Source organism: Melanostigma gelatinosum, assembly GCF_949748355.1.
Source record: "Melanostigma gelatinosum genome assembly, chromosome: 1".
NCBI lineage: Eukaryota > Metazoa > Chordata > Actinopteri > Perciformes > Zoarcidae > Melanostigma > Melanostigma gelatinosum.
The window spans coordinates 17,775,112-17,794,620 of NC_136634.1; the positions used below are offsets into that span (position 1 = coordinate 17,775,112).

The 19,509-nt window shown below is 44.4% G+C and overlaps 2 protein-coding genes across 5 annotated transcripts; one reads left to right on the forward strand and one right to left on the reverse strand.

Moving 5' to 3' along the window:
* LOC306785000 (cytochrome b-c1 complex subunit Rieske, mitochondrial-like) lies at nucleotides 1-526 on the reverse strand (the record flags this gene model as incomplete). The annotated part of the gene is given in 4 exon segments (XM_079279219.1): nucleotides 1-211; nucleotides 213-299; nucleotides 301-367; nucleotides 370-526. Coding segments are annotated over 4 exon segments (522 nt in total).
* Nucleotides 527-2,776: 2,250 nt separating this feature from the next.
* LOC306778620 (protein C19orf12 homolog) lies at nucleotides 2,777-10,804 on the forward strand. 4 transcript variants are annotated; one of them, XM_079270222.1, is made up of 9 exons: nucleotides 2,777-2,830; nucleotides 3,634-3,757; nucleotides 4,023-4,116; nucleotides 4,832-4,884; nucleotides 5,045-5,141; nucleotides 7,590-7,706; nucleotides 8,818-8,906; nucleotides 8,986-9,134; nucleotides 10,266-10,374. In XM_079270222.1, exons 2-9 carry the CDS (start codon nucleotides 3,669-3,671, stop codon nucleotides 10,292-10,294), a joined length of 717 nt encoding a protein of 238 aa, XP_079126348.1. In that variant the 5' UTR covers nucleotides 2,777-2,830; nucleotides 3,634-3,668; the 3' UTR covers nucleotides 10,295-10,374. The 4 variants fall into 4 exon arrangements, with proteins under 4 accessions (XP_079126348.1, XP_079126347.1, XP_079126349.1 ...); XM_079270221.1 differs by lacking the exon at nucleotides 10,266-10,374 and having other exon boundaries at nucleotides 8,986-10,081; XM_079270223.1 differs by lacking the exons at nucleotides 2,777-2,830; nucleotides 3,634-3,757; nucleotides 4,023-4,116; ... (2 more) ...; nucleotides 7,590-7,706; nucleotides 8,818-8,906 and adding an exon at nucleotides 10,526-10,804 and having other exon boundaries at nucleotides 9,032-9,134; nucleotides 10,266-10,426.
* The last annotated feature ends 8,705 nt before the right edge of the window (nucleotides 10,805-19,509 follow it).

Below are 19,509 nucleotides of genomic sequence, written 5' to 3' on the forward strand. Positions count from 1 at the left end.
TTATCCCACTATGACTACGTCCTCAGTGAACTCATAGAAGGGAACCTCCAGGTTTAGAGGAGCAGGTCCCTTTCTTATCCTTCCTGAAGCATCGTAGTGGGAGCCATGGCACGGACAGTCGTAGCCTCCGAAGTCTCCGGCGTTGGCGATGGGCACACAACCCAGATGGGTGCACACACCGAGGACGATGACCCAGCGGGGGTTAATCACTGTCCTTGTCATGCTGGGGGTCACGGAGCTCCGCCAGATTCACACCCTCCTCTGCTGCGATTTCCTTCTCTGTGCGGTGACGGACAAACGGGCTTTCCTCTCCACTTGAAGGTCATGTTTTTGCCTTCAGGGATGTCAGCGAGCTTGATCTCAATAAGGCCAGGACATCTGCTGATGCGCTCATTGAGGAGACAAACTGGGTGACCACCGTCTTGGCGGCATACACACCAACCACAGCGGTCGCTCCAGTGACGAGGTAAGAGAAGGACCTTCTCGCCTCGCTGCTCTCCTGGGAGGACTTGGATAATAAATCCATTTGATTTTTACTTTAACCTGCTTTTGTGTTTTGGAGGCGATTGAGACAGCATGGCTGCAAGGGGGGGGGGGGGGCGATTTCTCCCTGTGTCCAGAAGTTGTGGCCTTAACAGACCTCGGGGCGACTGTGAAGTCAGGAATCTTGACAGAGCAGGTAGGTATATGCAGTGGCGGCTGGTGGAAAATGTTCTAGGTAGGGCCATCTTTTCAATTTCTGCAAACATCCCAGTATGATTTAATGCAAAAAAAATGTAAGAATCAAACACGCATTATTACTTGGCAGTTAAATATTTAACATGTATTCCAACACGAAAACAATCAGTAAATAACACTTATATAATATAATACAACATGTTTATTTATTGAGATGCCCCTATGGACCTTGTTATAGGAGGTAAAGATCAGGAGAAGTAAACATGAAGTGTAATTATGAATACTGATGTTAAATTAAGCTATGATGAGTTTTCACTGTTAATTTAACATCTCTATTACATGTTGATGCCTCCATGACCAAGTTAAGCAGATGAGACTGAGGACAACTATGTAGAAGAAAAGATGTTCACTTTGTCTAATATGTAGCGTGACAGAGTTCTCCATGTGTGTCCTGGTGTTCTCATGTTTCCTTACCTCCTCATCCCTCACTCCCGTAACTGTCCGTGCTGGATCCGTCCCCGTTGTTTTAAAACGCTAAATAAATGATTAGCATGACGTCATCCAGCTAGCCAAACCTGTCTGGTGTACAGCTAGTGAAGCTTCGCATGTAGTCTGCTGTCTGATTGTGAGGTCAGGCTGATCTGATATCAGCTCTTTGGCTGCAGAATCTCCGCCAAAGTTCTCCTCTCAAACGGGTCTTGGAGGAGGAGTGCTCGCCTGTAGAGACTTCTCCTGACGAGAACGCGCAGCGAGGGGGTCCTGATCGTTCTGGCCCATAGCTGAATCTATTTGAGTGCGTTGATTGGCTAAATTGTATGTCACTCATTTATATCTTGAATCAGCAATTGGCTAAACTGCTTCATAGACCCGTCTCTTTTGGGCCAAAACGATCAGGCCCACCAAGCTGCGCGTTCTCAGAGTGTCGTGCACACAGAGAGAGAGCACGAGCAGAGAGCACACAGGCGGAGAGGACGAGCAGGAAAAGCATATATTTTGCGCAGATATCATATTTTACACACATTACTGGGTACAAACCATAGTTCAAAAACACAAATATTGACAATTTGTATAATTTATGATTATTATAATTTTTTATTTTTTATTTTTTTTTGTGTGGCTCATGGTGGGGCCATGCCCCATGGCCCTCTATTGACCAGCCGCCACTGGGTATATGGCACAGCTAAGGGAGCAGTACACCTCCCTCGATCGCCGAGCCACCAGCGTCAGGCGCTACGTCGACAAGGTCACAACGCACAACACGCCCAGACAAGCCCAGTCACTCGCACCAGCCCGTCTAGAGGGCCGGTTCCTATGGCACCTCCTCCCTCTCTGCATCAGGGATATCTCAACCTGCAGCCTCTTTTCCCCAATCTGCATTTCCAACCCACGCACATGCATCCCTTCATCCCAGCATCTTTTCACTAGCATAAGAAACATTAGCATAAAAAACAAAAACTGCTCCTTAATGTTATGTATTGTTACTTACATCTTGCTTACATCTAGTATTGTTACTTACATCTTGCAAAAGAGATTTTTGTATCTCAATGGGACTACCTGGTTAAATAAAGGTTTTAAATTTTTTTTTAAATTTTTTAAATTCAAACTTATTAGGTTCGTCATGCCTACCGAACTGTGAGCCTCGTACCGAACGGTTCAATACCAATACGATATTCTCGTTACACCCCATATATATTGAATATTCTCCAGTGGAAAAACAACAGGATTCAAACATTCAAACAATTCCTTCTAAAACATGCAATGCAAGGCAGCCTATATATAGGTCTCACTCTCATTCCTCCAACCAAGCCACATTCATCCAACCAAAGGCAGTTTATCCTTCCAAGGCTCGTTTATCCGACCAAGGATCGGGGCGTCCCCTATAGCGCTAGATCAAGGTCTTGCTGATCCCTCCACTGGATAATACAGTTCGCACAAACTCCGTTGTATTTCGTACGGGCTCCGCCAATATTATATTTCATATATTGTATTTGTTTATGTATTCCTGTATACAGGCACCAGTAAACTCGTGTTGGACGCTTTACGCTCCCATACAGTGGGTGGCAGTATGCGCCTCAGCTTTCTTTTGGGTTGCGACCTACTAACAGCACGAAGAGGACCTCATGATAACATGGATAAGGGAAGGGACTGTTAGGTAAGCGCACTCACGTCCTTTTGTTCCAGTAACAACTCTCTCCAGATCTAATAAAGGCGCTGAATGGTACATGATCATACACAACGGGCAGCAAAGAGACGAACGAACGGGAGGAATAACCTGCGATACTTTGTTGTAGCCTGCGTCAGTAGCCGAGCGTCACAAATGACCTACAGTCTGTCTTTGGTGGTTTTAAACACGCATTTCAACTGGAATAAAGATAAGATGTATGGTTAGCTGTTTAAGAGCGTGTGCTTTAGGTAACGGCACTGTTCAACTGTGGCACGTGAACATGTTTAAGACGCAGCATCGGTGCCAAACACGGGAAGAATAGACATGCCCCCATCGTTAAAAAGTGGGGAAAGGTGAGCACTCTTCAGACAAAACTGCGGAAACAAATACTTTACAAGTCGTCTTAGAAACTCATCAATAGGAGACAAACCAGCCTGAACCACAAAGAGATGCAGTCTTTGTCTTTCCTCTGTTGAACTAGTATGAAAGATGTGGTCTACATGTTCAGCCACGATACTGAGAAACCACAATATAACTAACTCACAGAACACGTTGGTCAGAACAGGAATAGTTTGTAAGGCAAGGCAAGTTTATTTGTATAGCACATTTCAACAACAAGGTAATTCAAAGTGCTTCATATAAAACCATTAAAAGCATCAAAACACAAGGCAAAAGAAAAGGAGATTTAAAAACAATTAAAAAATTGTAGATGATCTACTTGTGCTGGTGACTAACGTGTCGTGAACAGCAGCTTTTACGCTGACCTAATCTTTTTCCGTTTTACATTTAAGGAGCTGGCAGTGGGGAACTGAGGAGTTTTTACACTATGGAGGCTTTAGTCGACGTCCTAAATGTGGCCAGCGGACTGTCTGTGACACTCAGCCTCTTCCTCGTCTTTCTGGGTCTTCTCTACTGGTGAGTCAATGCTTTATATCCCTGTTTGTGAAGCTGCATCACGGAAATTAAGTTAAGTTATCTACTAATGTATAACGCACGTTTTGTGTAAATTCAGATATTCATAACAGTCCCCATTCGGTTTGGCATGTTGGGCTTTCTGATAGCATTTTATGGGGAAGGAATATCTCACAAGGCCGACTATAAACCAATGGCAGGATTATTTGGGGATGCATTTGCTTTATTTCTTTTCTCCATCAACACAACTCTACTCTTTGTCTTCAAGGTATTCAATTTACCCCTATTCAGTCCTTTCTCGATGTGGAATCAAACATCCAAAGCCAGTACCTTTCTTTGGCAACACATTCATGTTTCGCCAGGTAAGATATTGCTGCAATTTCCATCAAACTAAGAAACACCTCAGTCTCTAACCTTTTTTTTAATTGATCTTTAACTACTGTTAAAAACAGATTTGAACAAGACATTTTACCCACTGAACAACATCGTCATTACAGGAATGCACCGAACTATATTTAATTGCTATGAAAGCAGAAGAAGAAACATTCAGCAGGTTCCATTTGAAAGCATTTATTCTCTTCAGTTGGATTAAGGTGTGTGAATGAACTCGGGGCAATCGGTGCACCTGTCAGCTGACCAATTCGCACACCTGTGGCTGCTTCCAGGGAGCTTGAGGATCATCTCTGTTTTTATGTAACATTAAACACTGATATTCCAGGTGTTTATGGTATACAGATGTGTCTCTGCACAGCACATCCTGATGTGATTTAGTCATCAAACAAGGTGGCCATGGCCCCTGTACCTCCCACTACAGACATTTATCAAGCAAGTTTCAGTGTCTTAAAATGAGGCAGGGCTTTTGATTAACAAGTAAGCTAACAAAACCTAGCATATATGCAGCTCCCACAGAGTCATACAGCGGATTGACTGTCATACTGTTACCTCAACAGCCCAAATACCAATCTGTCTCTAACATGGAGTTATTTCTTTCTTATGAAGAGCTCCTCTGGTTCCTTTCTGATGTTTTGGGATGTTATTTGTCATATGTTGTGAGGTTGTTCTTTGTTTCATTTTCAGGGTTTTTTCAAACCGATCAATGATCTCATAAAGACTCATGGCAGAGTTTGTGGGTAAGTAGAAGAAATATTCTCTGCGTCAGCATCTGATGAAATGATGGTCTGAACATGTTGTTGGTTCTAATTCTTTCACACTATAAAATGAAATCAACACTTGCTTGGTAAGAACCTCTTGTCAACACTAAGATTGTTGGCTCCATGTGGTATATTCTAGGTATTATTTGGGCCGGACACCGGTGGTGGTGATAGCGGACCCTGACATGCTCAGACAGGTGATGGTCAGGGACTTCAGCAGCTTCACAAACAGACGGGTGAGGACATTAACCAAAGCATGCATATGTACATGTACACTTTCAGTATAAGCCCCAATGATGTAATGATAAGATGTCACAGTGTTAAAGGAATCATCCAGCCCTCACCTAGAAACACTAAATAGACTGCAAACCTTTTTATTCACCGCGGGAGTTTTCCTCGTTCATTCTGGTCGGTGTTTACATCCCACCTCAGGCCTGTGTGAGTGAGGCGCTCCAACACCTGGCTGAGCAGATCACCAACATGGAGCACAAACATCCAGACTCCCTGCTCATTGTTCTTGGGGACTTCAACAGACAAACCTCAGCAAAGAACTGCCAAAATACAGACAACATATTAAGTGTAGCACCAGGGACAAAAACACACTGGACCACTGCTACACTGTAATAAAGGATGCATACCGCTCACTCCCCCGTGCAGTTCTGGGACTCTCTGATCACTGTCCGGTTCATCTTCTCCCGACCTACAGGCAGAAATTATAATCTGCAAAGCCTGTGGTGAACACTGAAGAGATGGACCAACGAGGCAAAGCTGGAGCTACAGTCCTGCTTTGCCTGCACTGATTGGAGTGTTTTCGAGGCTGCTGCTACAGACCTGGATGGGCTCACGTCTTCTATTGCAGGTTTGATAAGCCTACTCTCACCCCCCCCACCATCAAACAACCACCTACACCTCCTGCCTCCTTCTCACCTCTTCCAACCGACCCCCCCCCCCCCCCCCCCCCCCACCGGCACTGAGGATCTGCGAAGAGGATGTGAGTCGGCTCTTCCACAGACAGAAGATCAGGAAGGCACCAGGCCCAGGCGGTGTGTCACCCTCCTGCCCGAAGTCTGTGCTGACCAGCTGGCCCCCATCTTCACACAGATCTTCAACCGGTCACTGGAGCTCCGTGAAGTCCCTTCCTGCTTCAAACGCTCCACGATCATCCCGGTCCCCAAGAAATCCTCCATCACAGGATTAAATGACTACAGGCCCGTCGCCCTGACGTCTGTGGTCATGAAATCCTTTGAGAGACTGGTGTTGACCCATCTGAAGGACATCACAGGACCCCTGCTGGACCCCCTGCAGTTTGCCTACCATGCAAACAGGTCGGTGGATGATGCAGTCAACATGGGACTGCACTACATGCTGAAACACCTAGACTCCCCAGGGTCATATGCAATGGTTCTGTTTGTGGACTTCAGCTCAGCGTTCAACACCATCATCCCAGCAATACTCCAACCCAAACTCTCCCAGCTCACTGTGCCAGCCTCCACCTGTCAGTGGATCACAACTTCCTGACTGACAGGACGCAGCAGGTGAGGCTGGGAAAAATCACATCCAGCACCCGGACCATCAGCACTGGCGCCCCCCAGGGATGTGTACTCTCCCCACTGCTCTTCTCCCGCTACACCAACGACTGCGCCTCAGAGGACCCGTCTGTTGAACTCCTGAAGTTCGCAGACGACACAACAGTCATCGGCTTCATCAGGGACGGTGATGAGTCTGCGTACAGGCGGGAGGTTGAACAGCTGGTCCTCTGGTGTGGTCAGAACAACCTGGAACTGAACAAGCTCAAAACTGAGGAGATGACAGTGGACTTCAGGAGGAGCCCCCCAACACTGCCCCCCCCCCCTTCCCTCACCATACTAAACAACACTGTGTCCGCTGTGGAGACCTTCAAGTTTCTGGGATCCACAATCTCCCAGGACCCGAAGTGGGCTCCCAACATCGACACTATCCGGAAAAAGGCCCAAGAAGTTGTACTTCCTGCGCCAGCTCAGGAAGTTCAACCTGCCTCAGGAGCTGCTGATCCTGTTATACTCAGCCATCATCCAGTCTGTTCTTCCATCACTGTGGGGTTTGGATCGGCCACCAAACAGGACCGAAACAGACTGCAACGGATTGTCAGGTCTGCAGAGAGGATCATTGGTTCCAGCTTGCCCTCCATCCTGGACTTGTACACCTCCAGAGTCAGGAAACGGGCTGGAAAGATCACGGCAGACCCCTCACACCGTGGACATTAGCTGTTCCAACTCCTCCCCTCTGGAAGGCGCGACAGGACTCTGTACGCCAAAACCACCAGACACAGGAACAGCTTCTTTCCACTGGCCATCACTCTGATGAACAATAAATAAGTTATACTGCACTAATACCACCACTTGCACTATCGCCTCAATTCATGCCATTGTCTCTAGGTTTATGTTCACATGTGTGTGTATATATATATATATACACTTTTTCTTTCGGATATATATTTATACTTATATTGTATATAGCTGTTAAATGTTTATACCTACATCCGTTCTACTTTTTTGCTGCCCTTTTTTATTCTTTATATATATTTTTTCTTGTTTCTTGTAAATTTGTGTTTGTACATTGAGAGCGGAGTGGAAACCGGAGACAAATTCCATGTATGCGTAAACTGATTACAGATGTTTGTGCATTGACTCTGTCTATTTGTGCAGAATCATCGCTTTGGTACCAAGCCCATGACTGACTGTCTGCTCATGCTGAGGAATGAACGCTGGAAGAGAGTGCGGAGCATCCTGACCCCGTCATTCAGTGCTGTCAAGATGAAAGAGGTGAGACATGAGTGGGTGCCAATTATTATCAGCCGGTATTCATTACGAAGAATGTTATTTCGTGGTCTTAAAATTTGCCAATTAGAAAGGAGCCGATGCAAGATATCTGATAAGATGTCTGATAACTCACTGTCTGTCACAGATGGATGGTTAGAAGTGTCACGGGGCATGATGGAGGACTCAAACGCAGACCAGGCACAGTAGCGTGAAGCAGGCGTTTAATTAAACACAAAGGGAATATTTACCACACAACAGGGAGTCCAAGCACAAGATAAGAGACGAGGGGGAAAATCCAGCGGGAAACGAGGCAGCGCAGGCAGACGGGGAAACCGGGAACAGGACGAGCAGAAACGGGCGGGTAGACATCAACACAAACAATGACCTGGCAGTGAGTGAGTGAGTGAGAGACAGGGGTTGATACAGTGGTTTGAACAGGTGAGGGGAGTTGTGCTGATGAGGAGGGAGTGCTTGGTTAGAGGCAGGTAACGGGAGTTAGGCTGATGCTGAGGGAGTGAGGAGGGTGAAGCTACACAAAGACACACAGAACACACAAGGTAAAGCCTGATCGTGACAAGAAGTGTGGAGTTGGATGATGTATTGTAAACTATTTCAATTTGTTAAGCCAAATTTGTACTTGGACAATGTATGACATGATTATAGTGAATTAACAGTTTCTTAAAGCCCCAGTTTGGTTTAACTATTGAGGAGGGTTATTTTGGTGTCCTGGTTCTGCTGATAAACATGTCTAGTTAATTGATAGTGGTGCTGCCCCACTGCTTGCAACTGTAGTAAATATCAGACCTGCATCATTTTGGAGATAGCTTCTCAGTCCAGGTGCAAGGAGCGGAGAGGACGTGAAGGACTCCTTTGTAGAAATGGGGCATATTTCCAAGGCGTGTTGAGTTCATGGTCCCTGTGTCCAATTCGCTTTCCTTTCAAAACACAGTTCTGACTTTTGGAGGGTTTCTCATAAAGTTCTTTTTGTCTTTATTCATCACATAAAATATTGAAACATCTTGACTTTACAGTTCAATTGCAATGAGTGTCTGTCCTTTCCCAGAAACTCTCAGCAGTTGTGACGAGTATCACTGTCTTTTATGTTTTCCTGAAGATGGTTCCTCTCATCAACACGGCCACCGATTCCCTGATGAGCAATTTGAATGTCTCCGCTGAGTCAGGAGAGGCCTTTGACATCCACAGGTAATCAGACACGCAGCGAACAAAGGCTATTGGTATCATGGTTTAGTTTCCTGTCCTCATATCTGTGTGTGTTTTGCAGGTGTTTTGGCTGCTTCACCATGGACGTTATTGCCAGCGTGGCATTTGGTACTCAGGTGGACTCTCAGAAGAACCCAGACGACCCGTTTGTCCGCCATGCTCAGATGTTCTTCTCCTTTTCTTTCTTCAGGCCCATCATACTGCTTTTCAGTCAGTCAAATCTATTGGTGGATAGTCATTATTGTGCTACCTACTGCCACCCACTGGCACATAAGAGTATTTAATTACGTAGCCAGCTACTATGTTGCACATCCATCCTCCGACACAGTCGTCTATCACCTCAAATGCCGCAAGACCAACCAATATGGTCCACCTCAACCCATCTACCATTTCCGACCAGACTCGTACTCAAGTCCGTACGAACCCATCCGCGACTACTTAAGCTCAAGTTCAGCCAGCCGAACTCCCCCGCAAGATTCCCTGTTGCGGTCTCGGGCTCACCACCACTTTCACCATATCTTGGCCCGATCCGGAATACCCCCGAGTTTACTCGGCGCCGCCTCCACCGCTTCAAGCCGGATATTGAATAATCATCAATGACTAATCATAACTATCTGTAGATGAGTTTTTTTTCTTCTGCATAATAAACAGTAATACACATATTGTCACAAGGCATGATGAGGACTCAAGCGCAGACAGTCAGAGTAGGGGAAAAAGGTCTTTAATAGCTCACGAACAAAGACGAGGGGGGAAATCCGGCAGGGCCGACAGACTGGGAAACCGGATGAGGGTACGAAACAAAACAATGATCTGGCAGTGGGTGAGTGAGAGACAGGGGTTTAAGTAGTGAAGGAGGCAGAGTGAGCAGGTGAGAATCATGAGCTGATGAGGAGAGTGTGACTGGCAGGTGCACTGAATGAACTGATTAGGGACAGGTGAAGGGAGTGAGGAGCTACAGCAAAACACACACGGCAAAGCCTGATTGTGACACTTATGTAACACAAGAAGACCTTTCACCTGTATTGGCGTGTGAAACCTAAACATAAATACGTACAGGGTACAGTTTTTAAAAGGCACGAGCAGTTAATGTTTACTGTGGTTACTGCGATAAGAAAATCACTGTGTCACACTATTCAATATATGCAGGACAATGTGTGTCAGTGTCTGATGGGATATTATAGTATGTTGTACATTGTTGATTTGTGAATAGCTGAGTAAACATTGTATTTGAACAAACTGACAGTATTTCCCTGCGTCCTTATTCTATGCTTATTGATTGCTGAGTGTCTTTCAGTTATAATTTCTGTCATGTCTCCTGAAATGTATAAATCTGATCCACAGTATGTGCCATCGACTTGATGATGTCATGAAGCTGTGTTGTGAGTTATCTGCCAATCAGCAAATCCAGACCACAGTGAAAGGCTCAGGGAAGGGAGCAGCAGCAGCGGGCGGTCTGGCCTTCGCTGGAGGGTTAGTCGGGGGACCTCTTGGTATCGCAGTCGGTGAGTGGGAATAAATGCATGCAACAGTTTCTCCCACTCGTGTGTGTGTTTGTGTGTGCAATCATAATTCCACATGTTTGAAACCCTCTTACCCTGTAGGCGGTGCTGTCGGAGGCCTTCTGGGCTGCTGGCTGACCAGTGGACAGTTCAAACCGCTGCCTCAGATCATAATGGAGCTCAGTCCTCAGCAGCAGCACAAGCTTTATGGTAGTCTTCTGGCCGTGCTGGGAGACATTCAGTGGACAGATTTGGCTCAGCTAACTGCTCTAGTGATGGGCAACGCCACCCTGAAGCAGCAGCTGACGGCGACCCTTCTCGGGTACATCTCCAAGGAGCTCCAGGCGCAGGTGCACTACGTGGATTAGTGTCTGTGGAAGAACTGGGATACCCTGACTCAGGGGTGCACATGCTCAGAAGGATGGAGTCTTTTGAAAAGAATGTGAACTGTTTTTATGATGCTGAAGAGACTCTTTATCAAATCTGAAATCACATGTTGTAAATTTGCACAGACGCCATCACGGTCTTGGTTTCAGGTTATACGGTTATTGTGAAAACAGCTGTATACCTGGATTCATTTATTATGGGAAGTACACTCATCCGATGTAGGAATTATTTATTCCTCAATGGCACTGTTAATCATATAAGAGACATAGTGGTTCTGTTTGTGATAACGGTTTCATACAAAATGTATGAATTACATTTGACACACCACATGAAACATCACACAGGGGAGGAACGATGGAGCTTTCATCCTATCTTTATCCAAGAGCGTGTTCTTTCAATATGAGAGCATCGCTCATTGAGTCCACGCTCAGATTAGGTACTGTCTTTAGCTTGATCCGGTAGACTAATTAAGTTTTTATTTTCTAGTTAGTGTTGGTTTTGTAGAGGGGGCCGGGGACACTGTAATGGGAAAATATGTTATAGTATCATGTGATGTTTTAAAAAATGTACCACTGAAAGTGAGGAACACAGACGGACACAAAACAGCAGTCCTGCAGAAGATTTTAATTAGTTTTGAATCCAGGTGTCCTGGTATCTCTGAGATCAAATAAAAAGCTTTATTGATATAGAGGTTGTACTATATTATTCAGATTTGCTAAAATGATTTATTTGATCTTATTTTGGTGATAGTTTCTGAGTGAAAATATATTTCTATCCCCAGATCCGGTACTGTTGTATTCCAGTGTTATTCTGTTCAGTCCTTGACTGAGCTGTGCTTTTTTTGTTGTGCTTCAGACAATGAGTTCACTCAACAGGCAGTTACTCTTTGACTAGCAGCTCTGATCCAGTTTAAGCTGACCTGCCGGTGCACTCTGTCTCACTCCCACTCAACATTATCAGTTTACCAGCTGGTGTTCTAATTTGAGCGTGCACACTGAAGGGCTGCTTTCACAAAGACGTGGCATTTTGTGAGTGTTTGTAATTACTTGCAGCACAAAATGTATTTGTTGTTGTGTTTATTGTCTCTTAATGCTAATACCTACTACATAGACAACATCGTGCAGTGTCTCTGAGTTGATAATCATTTAACCTGCAACTTTGTTCATTGAAAACAATTATTTAGTTTGATTGAAGTTTACCAGCAGCAGCTATAGTAACTATCAGTGGTCGAAGAAGTTTAAGTCTACAGACGTATCAAAAGTAAAAGTACGGATTATGCATTACGTCTATTTCAGATATTATGTATAAGTATGTATTTTATGTTAATGAGTTAGGATTATTGATGCATTGGGGTGAGGGGTGAATTTTAACTATGCCTCATGATTTAATTGTTTACATTTGTATTAATAATCTGAATCTGCAAAGTTACTAGTAACTAAAGTTATCAAATAAATTGAGTGAAGTAAAAATGTACCTAAAATATTTACCTGAATATTTGTCTGAATGGACTTTTATCTGTTCACCTTTTTTTCTGGCTGGTTCTCCTCTGACTCATCTCCCGAGTCAAAACCACACCCACTAATGCATTGCTGGTGAAATCCAGGGAACTGCCATTACATGTGAGGAGAACTGAGTTAACACTATCACACTGGATTAGTATTCAGGGTGGACTTAACGGAAATATAGCATCGACTGTCCTGTGCAATGGTTGGGAGTACTCGACATTCTCTGGTAAAAGCTTTGGATGGGACATCTTGGCAGGAAATTTAGAATAATGACAATAAGGGTAGAAATTACAACAAAATTCAGACATCAGTCAGAGTGAGAAGTGATGGAAGTAAAAGAAGAAAAGAAGATGTTACTTTCAGATTAAGGTTCGGACATACAGGACTCAATGACACGTTATACACATCATGAAAAAGACAGAGTGGGATAAATGTGAGATATGCAACTAAGAAACTGTAGAACATGTGCTGATAGAGTGGAAGAAGTTCAGGGTGGAAAGAGAGACTGAAGAACAGAGTGGTAGATACAGGAAGGGAGTGGAGCATCAAAGAATATAACTTCGATATGACGTTTATTTCTATTTGTTTCATTGTATTTATAAATAACATTGTGTTTAAATGATAACTGTCATAAAGTCATGATGTTACACACTCCGGTCCAGTAGGTGGCGCCTTAAACGTTGGTTTGTAGTCCGCCATTAAAGTGAAAGAAGAAGAAGAAAGAGGAGAGGAAGAAGAAGAGGACTCATCTCCTGGCAGCCTATAAAGCTATTGAAGTTAGCTTAGCATGCTACCTGGAAACAGACGGACGGGGACAGCAGTGACCAACACAGCGCTAGTCAGAGCTTAATGAGAGTAAACGGTGTTTTTAACGGAGTTCGTCTGGAGGAAAGCTTTCTGTGTTTAAGTGAAAATGTCTAAACTAGAAATGCTGAGATATTTACTCAACCAGCGACTAACTGCGGTTGATGAAGAGATATTTGGTCTGTTTGAAAGAACGATAGCAGAGTACGAGGAGGAACTCGCTCGTTCAAAAGAGGAGAATAAGCGACAACGGGAACTTCTGGACGCTGTTTTCAACCCGGAAGTCCGGATACAAAGAGCACGTGGGTTCACTTTATTTCTTCTCTCAGTTCTCAAACACTGTTCATGCTCCGGCTGATAACTTCTAATGTAGTTTGGAGTGAGACTCGGTTGCAATTCGTCGTTTTCTTCTTCTCCTGATTTAATACCTGCAAACGTGTCGCTTTTCGGCGAAATAAGCCGTTTTGAATCAAAATATATCATCCACGTGAGTCGTCTAGATTAGAAAACTTTATTAATCCCCAGTGGGGAGACTCTTGCCACCCAAAAACTCATACAGACTACACAGTACACAGTACACAGCAGACAAAAACATATTACAAACGATAAATAACACCAGACAATGCCATATAAAACATGATCGACATCAGAAAGATAAAAAACCTCTAAAGGTGTGCATTAAAAAATCGGACTACTGCTGGAACGAAAGACGTTCTTAGTCGTTCAGTAGAACACTGAGGCATCCTAAGTCTCTCACTAAATGAAAAGGTCTCTCACTAGATCCGTAGAGTTTTTATTTTTTGGGGGGGTCTACTGGCCAGCCAGCGTTTCTCAGATTGGAGAAACGAGGAGAAAATGTGATGTCGTGATCTTCGCAATAAAACATATTTGATGTGATGTGTCGCGTCTTGGCCAATCAGCGTTAAGATGACTACATCGTCTTCATTTCCCTCCGTTAAAGTTTAAGTTCCGTTACCGTTCAGACTTGTTGGGTTAAGTTAACGTCCCACTGTATGCGGAACTGTCGACGGCTAACGCTCATCATTATCAAGATTTAGGAGGAAAAAAACGTAACGTGATGAAACATGAATCCCCCTCCGTGTTCCGGTTCAGTCCACGCGGTCACTCATTAACATTAAACCGGAACAGCTTCTACAGTAACTGTAGAACGGCTTTACAGTAACAGTGGAAGTTAATATGAAGCCATCCAGTAACAGGGTTCAATGAAAACGAATCACTTTATTTTGTATAGGCGATGGTTCTCGCTACTGTAGAAATATGCTAACGGTATTTACAGGCATTAAACGTGTAAGTATAGAGTGGTCTCGTGTGACGTCACAGTTTAGCTGTCGGCCATGTTGGAGTACACACAAAGCCACTGGCATGCACGGCTGAGTCGCATAACCTATCGGTGGTGAACTTTTGTGCTGTCTTTGGTTGTGGCAGCAGAGCTGATAGACAAGAAATCATTCTTTCGTTGGCCAGCGGTCATTACACATCAAGGAAATGACACGAAGGAGCTATCCAAGCGACGACGCGAGAAATGGCTGTCACGCATCTCTCGACATATAAAGGAATGGAATTTGGCGTACACTAGAGCAGCGGTTCCCAAACTTTTTAGGCCGCGCACCCCCTTCTACATCCCGACCGGGTTCGCGCACCCCCCCCCCCCCCCCCCATTAATTAAAAAAAAAAAAAAAGACGCAACAGAGCCTTTTAAGCCTTCATAGCCGCATAAGAATCGGACCAATGAGAGAACAGTTTGCTCGCGCGTGGCATTTGTTTACAAGATTTAGTCCGCTGTTAAATGTTGCAGTGTGAACACAAACCGAACAAAGGAGCAACTGCAACAAAGCAAACAAACTGAAGGTGTGAAAACGCCCTGAAACACTGCAACAAAGTTTCAATAACTTTCAGTGACACAAGGCGTCACTTTTAAAGAGCAATACGGATGTGAGGACACACGCACAGGCTCAGAGGCAGATTATCACATTTAATTTACAATTAATGAGCGACTAATGTAGCCAGGATGTCTTCGGACAAAGCATCGATGCGGCGCGACACAGTGTTGTTGGACACCGGGATCATGTCCAACTTTTTTGCTTCTTTCCTCCCAATCATACATTCCACCATCTCTCTGGCAGCTGGCAAGCTCACGTCTTCAGTGATTGTGTGCGGTAGCCCCTTTCTCGCTATTCTGTAACCAGATATGAAGCCCGTAGTGCGTCATTTATAGACCAACACATGAATGAGACTCCAGTTGTTTTTGGCTGTTTTGTAACTCCTCCAATTTGGATATAAACAACGTAAGGGGCTTTTGACTTGCACTGGCATGCTTGGTGTTCAGGTGGCGACGTAAATAAGAGCTTCAGACTGTTAGCCAGAACCTCACTGCACACCACGCACTGTGGCTTTGGGGAATCTGCGTTGCCAATCCAAGTGAAGCCCAGACACACATACTTTTCATAATATTTCCTCTTTTTTTTCCCAGTCTGATGCTCACTCTCGTTTCCTCTTTTTCACCTTGACTCCGCGATGGGCCGATGTGCTCCCGATTTGTCTGTGCTATCCCTTCCTCCGTCTCATCTTCCTCTGACTCGATTTCTTCTCCCGGTCTCTCCCCACGCACCTCTCCGTTCCCCTCGCCTCCGATTCCTCTCTCTCTCTGTCCCTCTCCTCTTTTATGACTGATAGCTTCAGATGTCCCACCTGACAGTTTTTAAATTAAAATTACATTTTTTTTTTATATTTAATATTATTACACCATCAGACCGCCATTACACTTTTCCTCTCGCGCACCCCCTAGAGGCAGCTCGCGCACCCCCAGGGGTGCGCGCACCCCACTTTGGGAATCCCTGCACTAGAGTATGTGCGGATCACTTTATAAGTGGTCAGTGATTTTATTTACAAATTCGTTTGTGAACAGTATTTAATAAAGGAAATATAAATTAAACTTGGACATGAGAAGGTTACCGAAGCTTCATCGGCCCGTGACAGCAGTCGGTACCAGAGACGTGTCGAGCGTGTACAACAGGCGAAACACAGAGATGCAGCATCAGCATTGCTTGATATGAGTTTAACGTCGGATCATGCATATGACAGCCCACCAGCAGCAGAGGATGAGGACGAGGATAAGAATAACCAAGCCAACCAGACAGACCTCGGTGGGGCCACGATTGCAGCAATGCAAGCTGAGATGCAGCGCCGACTCTCGTAAAATCAGAATTTGAAAAAGGAACTTTCCGATGAACGATCCATGTTTGATTCAGAATTTTTCGAAAATAATGATGAAAAAGTGAGATATTATACTGGACTGCCGGACTTCTCAACCCTGCAAATTCTATACCATTTTATAGAACCACACATCCCATATTCTACTTGTGTAAGGACTGAGGGTGTTCACGAGATACGTGTAGATGTTGGCGTAGTTTACCGATGGAAGATAAGTAGGATCGGCACTGAAACCATCTGCACTCATCGTATAGGGATCCAAGTTACCAATAACCTTCAATTTGGCCAGGTAGCGAACCTTTGATGCACTATCCAGTGATTCAAGGTATGGTATTTTCACCGCACTTCCTTGTTTACTCGCCGCCATGTAGGATCTGTATGTACTCCAACATGGCGGACAGACCTCGTAACTAAGGAGATCGTGACGTAGGTGAGACCACTCTATAGTGAGGAATTTAAGTTTTAAAGCGCTCCTAGCGATGGATATTATGTGTCACAATATGTTTACTTGTAGAAGGTTTAAACTAAAGGGAGAGTTACTGAATTTGTTGTGCACTGTGAGAGAAACCAGAGAATTTATGACACCGCCATAAAGTCAGAGAGAGGGATGTTGCTGGAGTTTCTGAGCACAGCCTTCAAGAAGGGGGGTGAATTGGTCAAGGAAGTGGCCGACTGAAGTCCGACGGGTTCAGCCAATCACTGAGCTGATCGATGGGCTGAGGAATGTGTAATATGAGACATTTCAGAGACTTTGGAGGGACAAAGAAACTGAATCCCCGGAGAAAATCAGACCTCATCTGGACCATGAGGCGGACACACCAGTCTGTCATGTGGTTCAGATGGGGCCTCTATTTCATGAAATATTACTATTGATGGTGTAATTCAGTTTGTAACTGCATTTGCATTTGTTCGTATATTTTTTTATTTTTCTCTGTGTATATAATTTATTGACCCTAGGGTCACATTGTGTTTTTTATGCTTTTAAATGTCTGCTCTGTTAAGCACTTTGTGATACTATTGTCTGTGAGAAGCGCGATATAAATTTCATTCATTCATTCATATATTAAATTCCTTTTGATTTAAACTTCAACCAGCTGATTCGCCCTGCTTAATGATGGAAGAAAGAGAGCAGGGGGGGGGGCTGCCTCTTCTCCTCTGCATGCTTCTTCTCCTCTGGAACAAGGAGGGGGGCTTTTTCCTTTACCTTTTGTTTGAGACATTTTGAACATACCAGTATTGTGTGTGTGTGCTCATTTAGTGTTGCGTGTGTCACAGAGCAAAGGTTTGAATCTCCGGGTGAGGCGCTCGCGCGCTTTCACCTCTTATGAGTTTGCATGTATGCTGATTTGTTCTCTCAGGTTCTAGATGACAGGAAATATTTCAACTTAAAGTACAAGTGTGTTCTCTTTGATAACACCACATGGATTTGGCAGCTTAAAATGGTTCATATGTTCATGGTCACATAAGTTGATTACATTCTTGTATTATCTGGTTCTGTTGATACTCTGGAAGTGTATGTCCAGGAGACTATTTGCTCAATTCTAAAATGTCTTTGTAACACCTCTGTGTGTGTTTACTTTTTTCCTGCAGACGTCCAGCAGCTGTTGGTGGTTAAAGAAGAGGTTCCCTCTGAGCAGCAGGAGTGGAGCTCCAGTCTGGACCAGGAGGACCCAGAGCCCTCACACGTTAAAGAAGAACAGGAGGACCCAGAGCCCCCACACATTAAAGAAGAACAGGAGGACCCAGAGCCCTCACACATTAAAGAAGAACAGGAGGACCCAGAGCCCTCACACATTAAAGAAGAACAGGAGGACCCAGAGCCCTCACACATTAAAGAAGAACAGGAGGACCCAGAGCCCCCACACATTAAAGAAGAGCAGGAGGACCCAGAGCCCTCACACATTAAAGAAGAACAGGAGGACCCAGAGCCCTCACACATTAAAGAAGAACAGGAGGAACACTGCACCAGTCAGGAAGGAGAGCAGCTTCAAGGTCTGGAGGAGGCTGATGTCAAGTTCTCATTCACTCCTGTGAAGAGTGAAGATGAAGAAGAGGAAGCTCAGTCCTCACAGCTTCATCAAAGACAAACTAAACAGATGGGAACAGAAGCTGATGGAGAGGACTGTGGAGGACCAGAACTAGACAGGAACTTGGATCCAGATGGATATCCAGAACCAGATACTGATGAGAAGACTGGAGACTCTTCTGACACTGATGAGGGAGGTGATGGGAAGAAGACCAGAGAACCTCAGTCAGGTTTGAACTATGTGAGACCTGATGAAGTCCGTGTCAGTGATTCAAGATGTAGCGCTGGTGAGAAACGTTTTAGATGCTCTGAGTGTGAGAAAACATTTGGCAAGAGACAACATCTGAAGATACACATGATAACCCACACAGGAGAAAAACCTTTCAGCTGCTCAGTCTGTAAGAAATCTTTTAACGTTCGTTCAAATTTACAGAGCCACATGAGAACCCACACAGGAGAAAAACCTTTCAGCTGCTCAGTCTGTAAGAAATCTTTTAACCAGCGTTCACATTTACAGGGCCACATGATAATCCACACAGGAGAAAAACCTTTCAGCTGCTCAGTCTGTAAGAAATCATTTAACCGGCATTCAACTTTACAGAGCCACATGAGAACCCACACAGGAGAAAAACCTTTCAGCTGCGCAGTCTGTAAGAAATCTTTTAACATTCCTTCAACTTTACAGATACACATGAGAACCCACACAGGAGAAAAACCTTTCAGCTGCTCAGTCTGTAAGAAATCTTTTAACCAGCGTTCAACTTTACAGATACACATGAGAACCCACACAGGAGAAAAACCTTTCAGCTGCTCAGTTTGCTGTAATAGATTTGTGCGCAACAGAGATCTGAAGGTCCACATGAAAACACACACAGGAAACAATCCCCTTTAGCTGTTCTGGTTGCCGTAAAGTTTCCGTTTGTGATAAAAGCTTTCAGCACGAGTCACCTCTGAAGTTACACATGATTAACCGCGGTTCAACGCCACTGATTTCAATTCAAAAAGTTATTCACTGAATGAGCGCCAACTGTACAGTTTGAAATAGTTTTGATGATTATATTGATGATTGATTTGATGGTAATGTAAGTTTAAGACAATGGTTTTACCTGCATCTGTGCACAGTATATTGTATT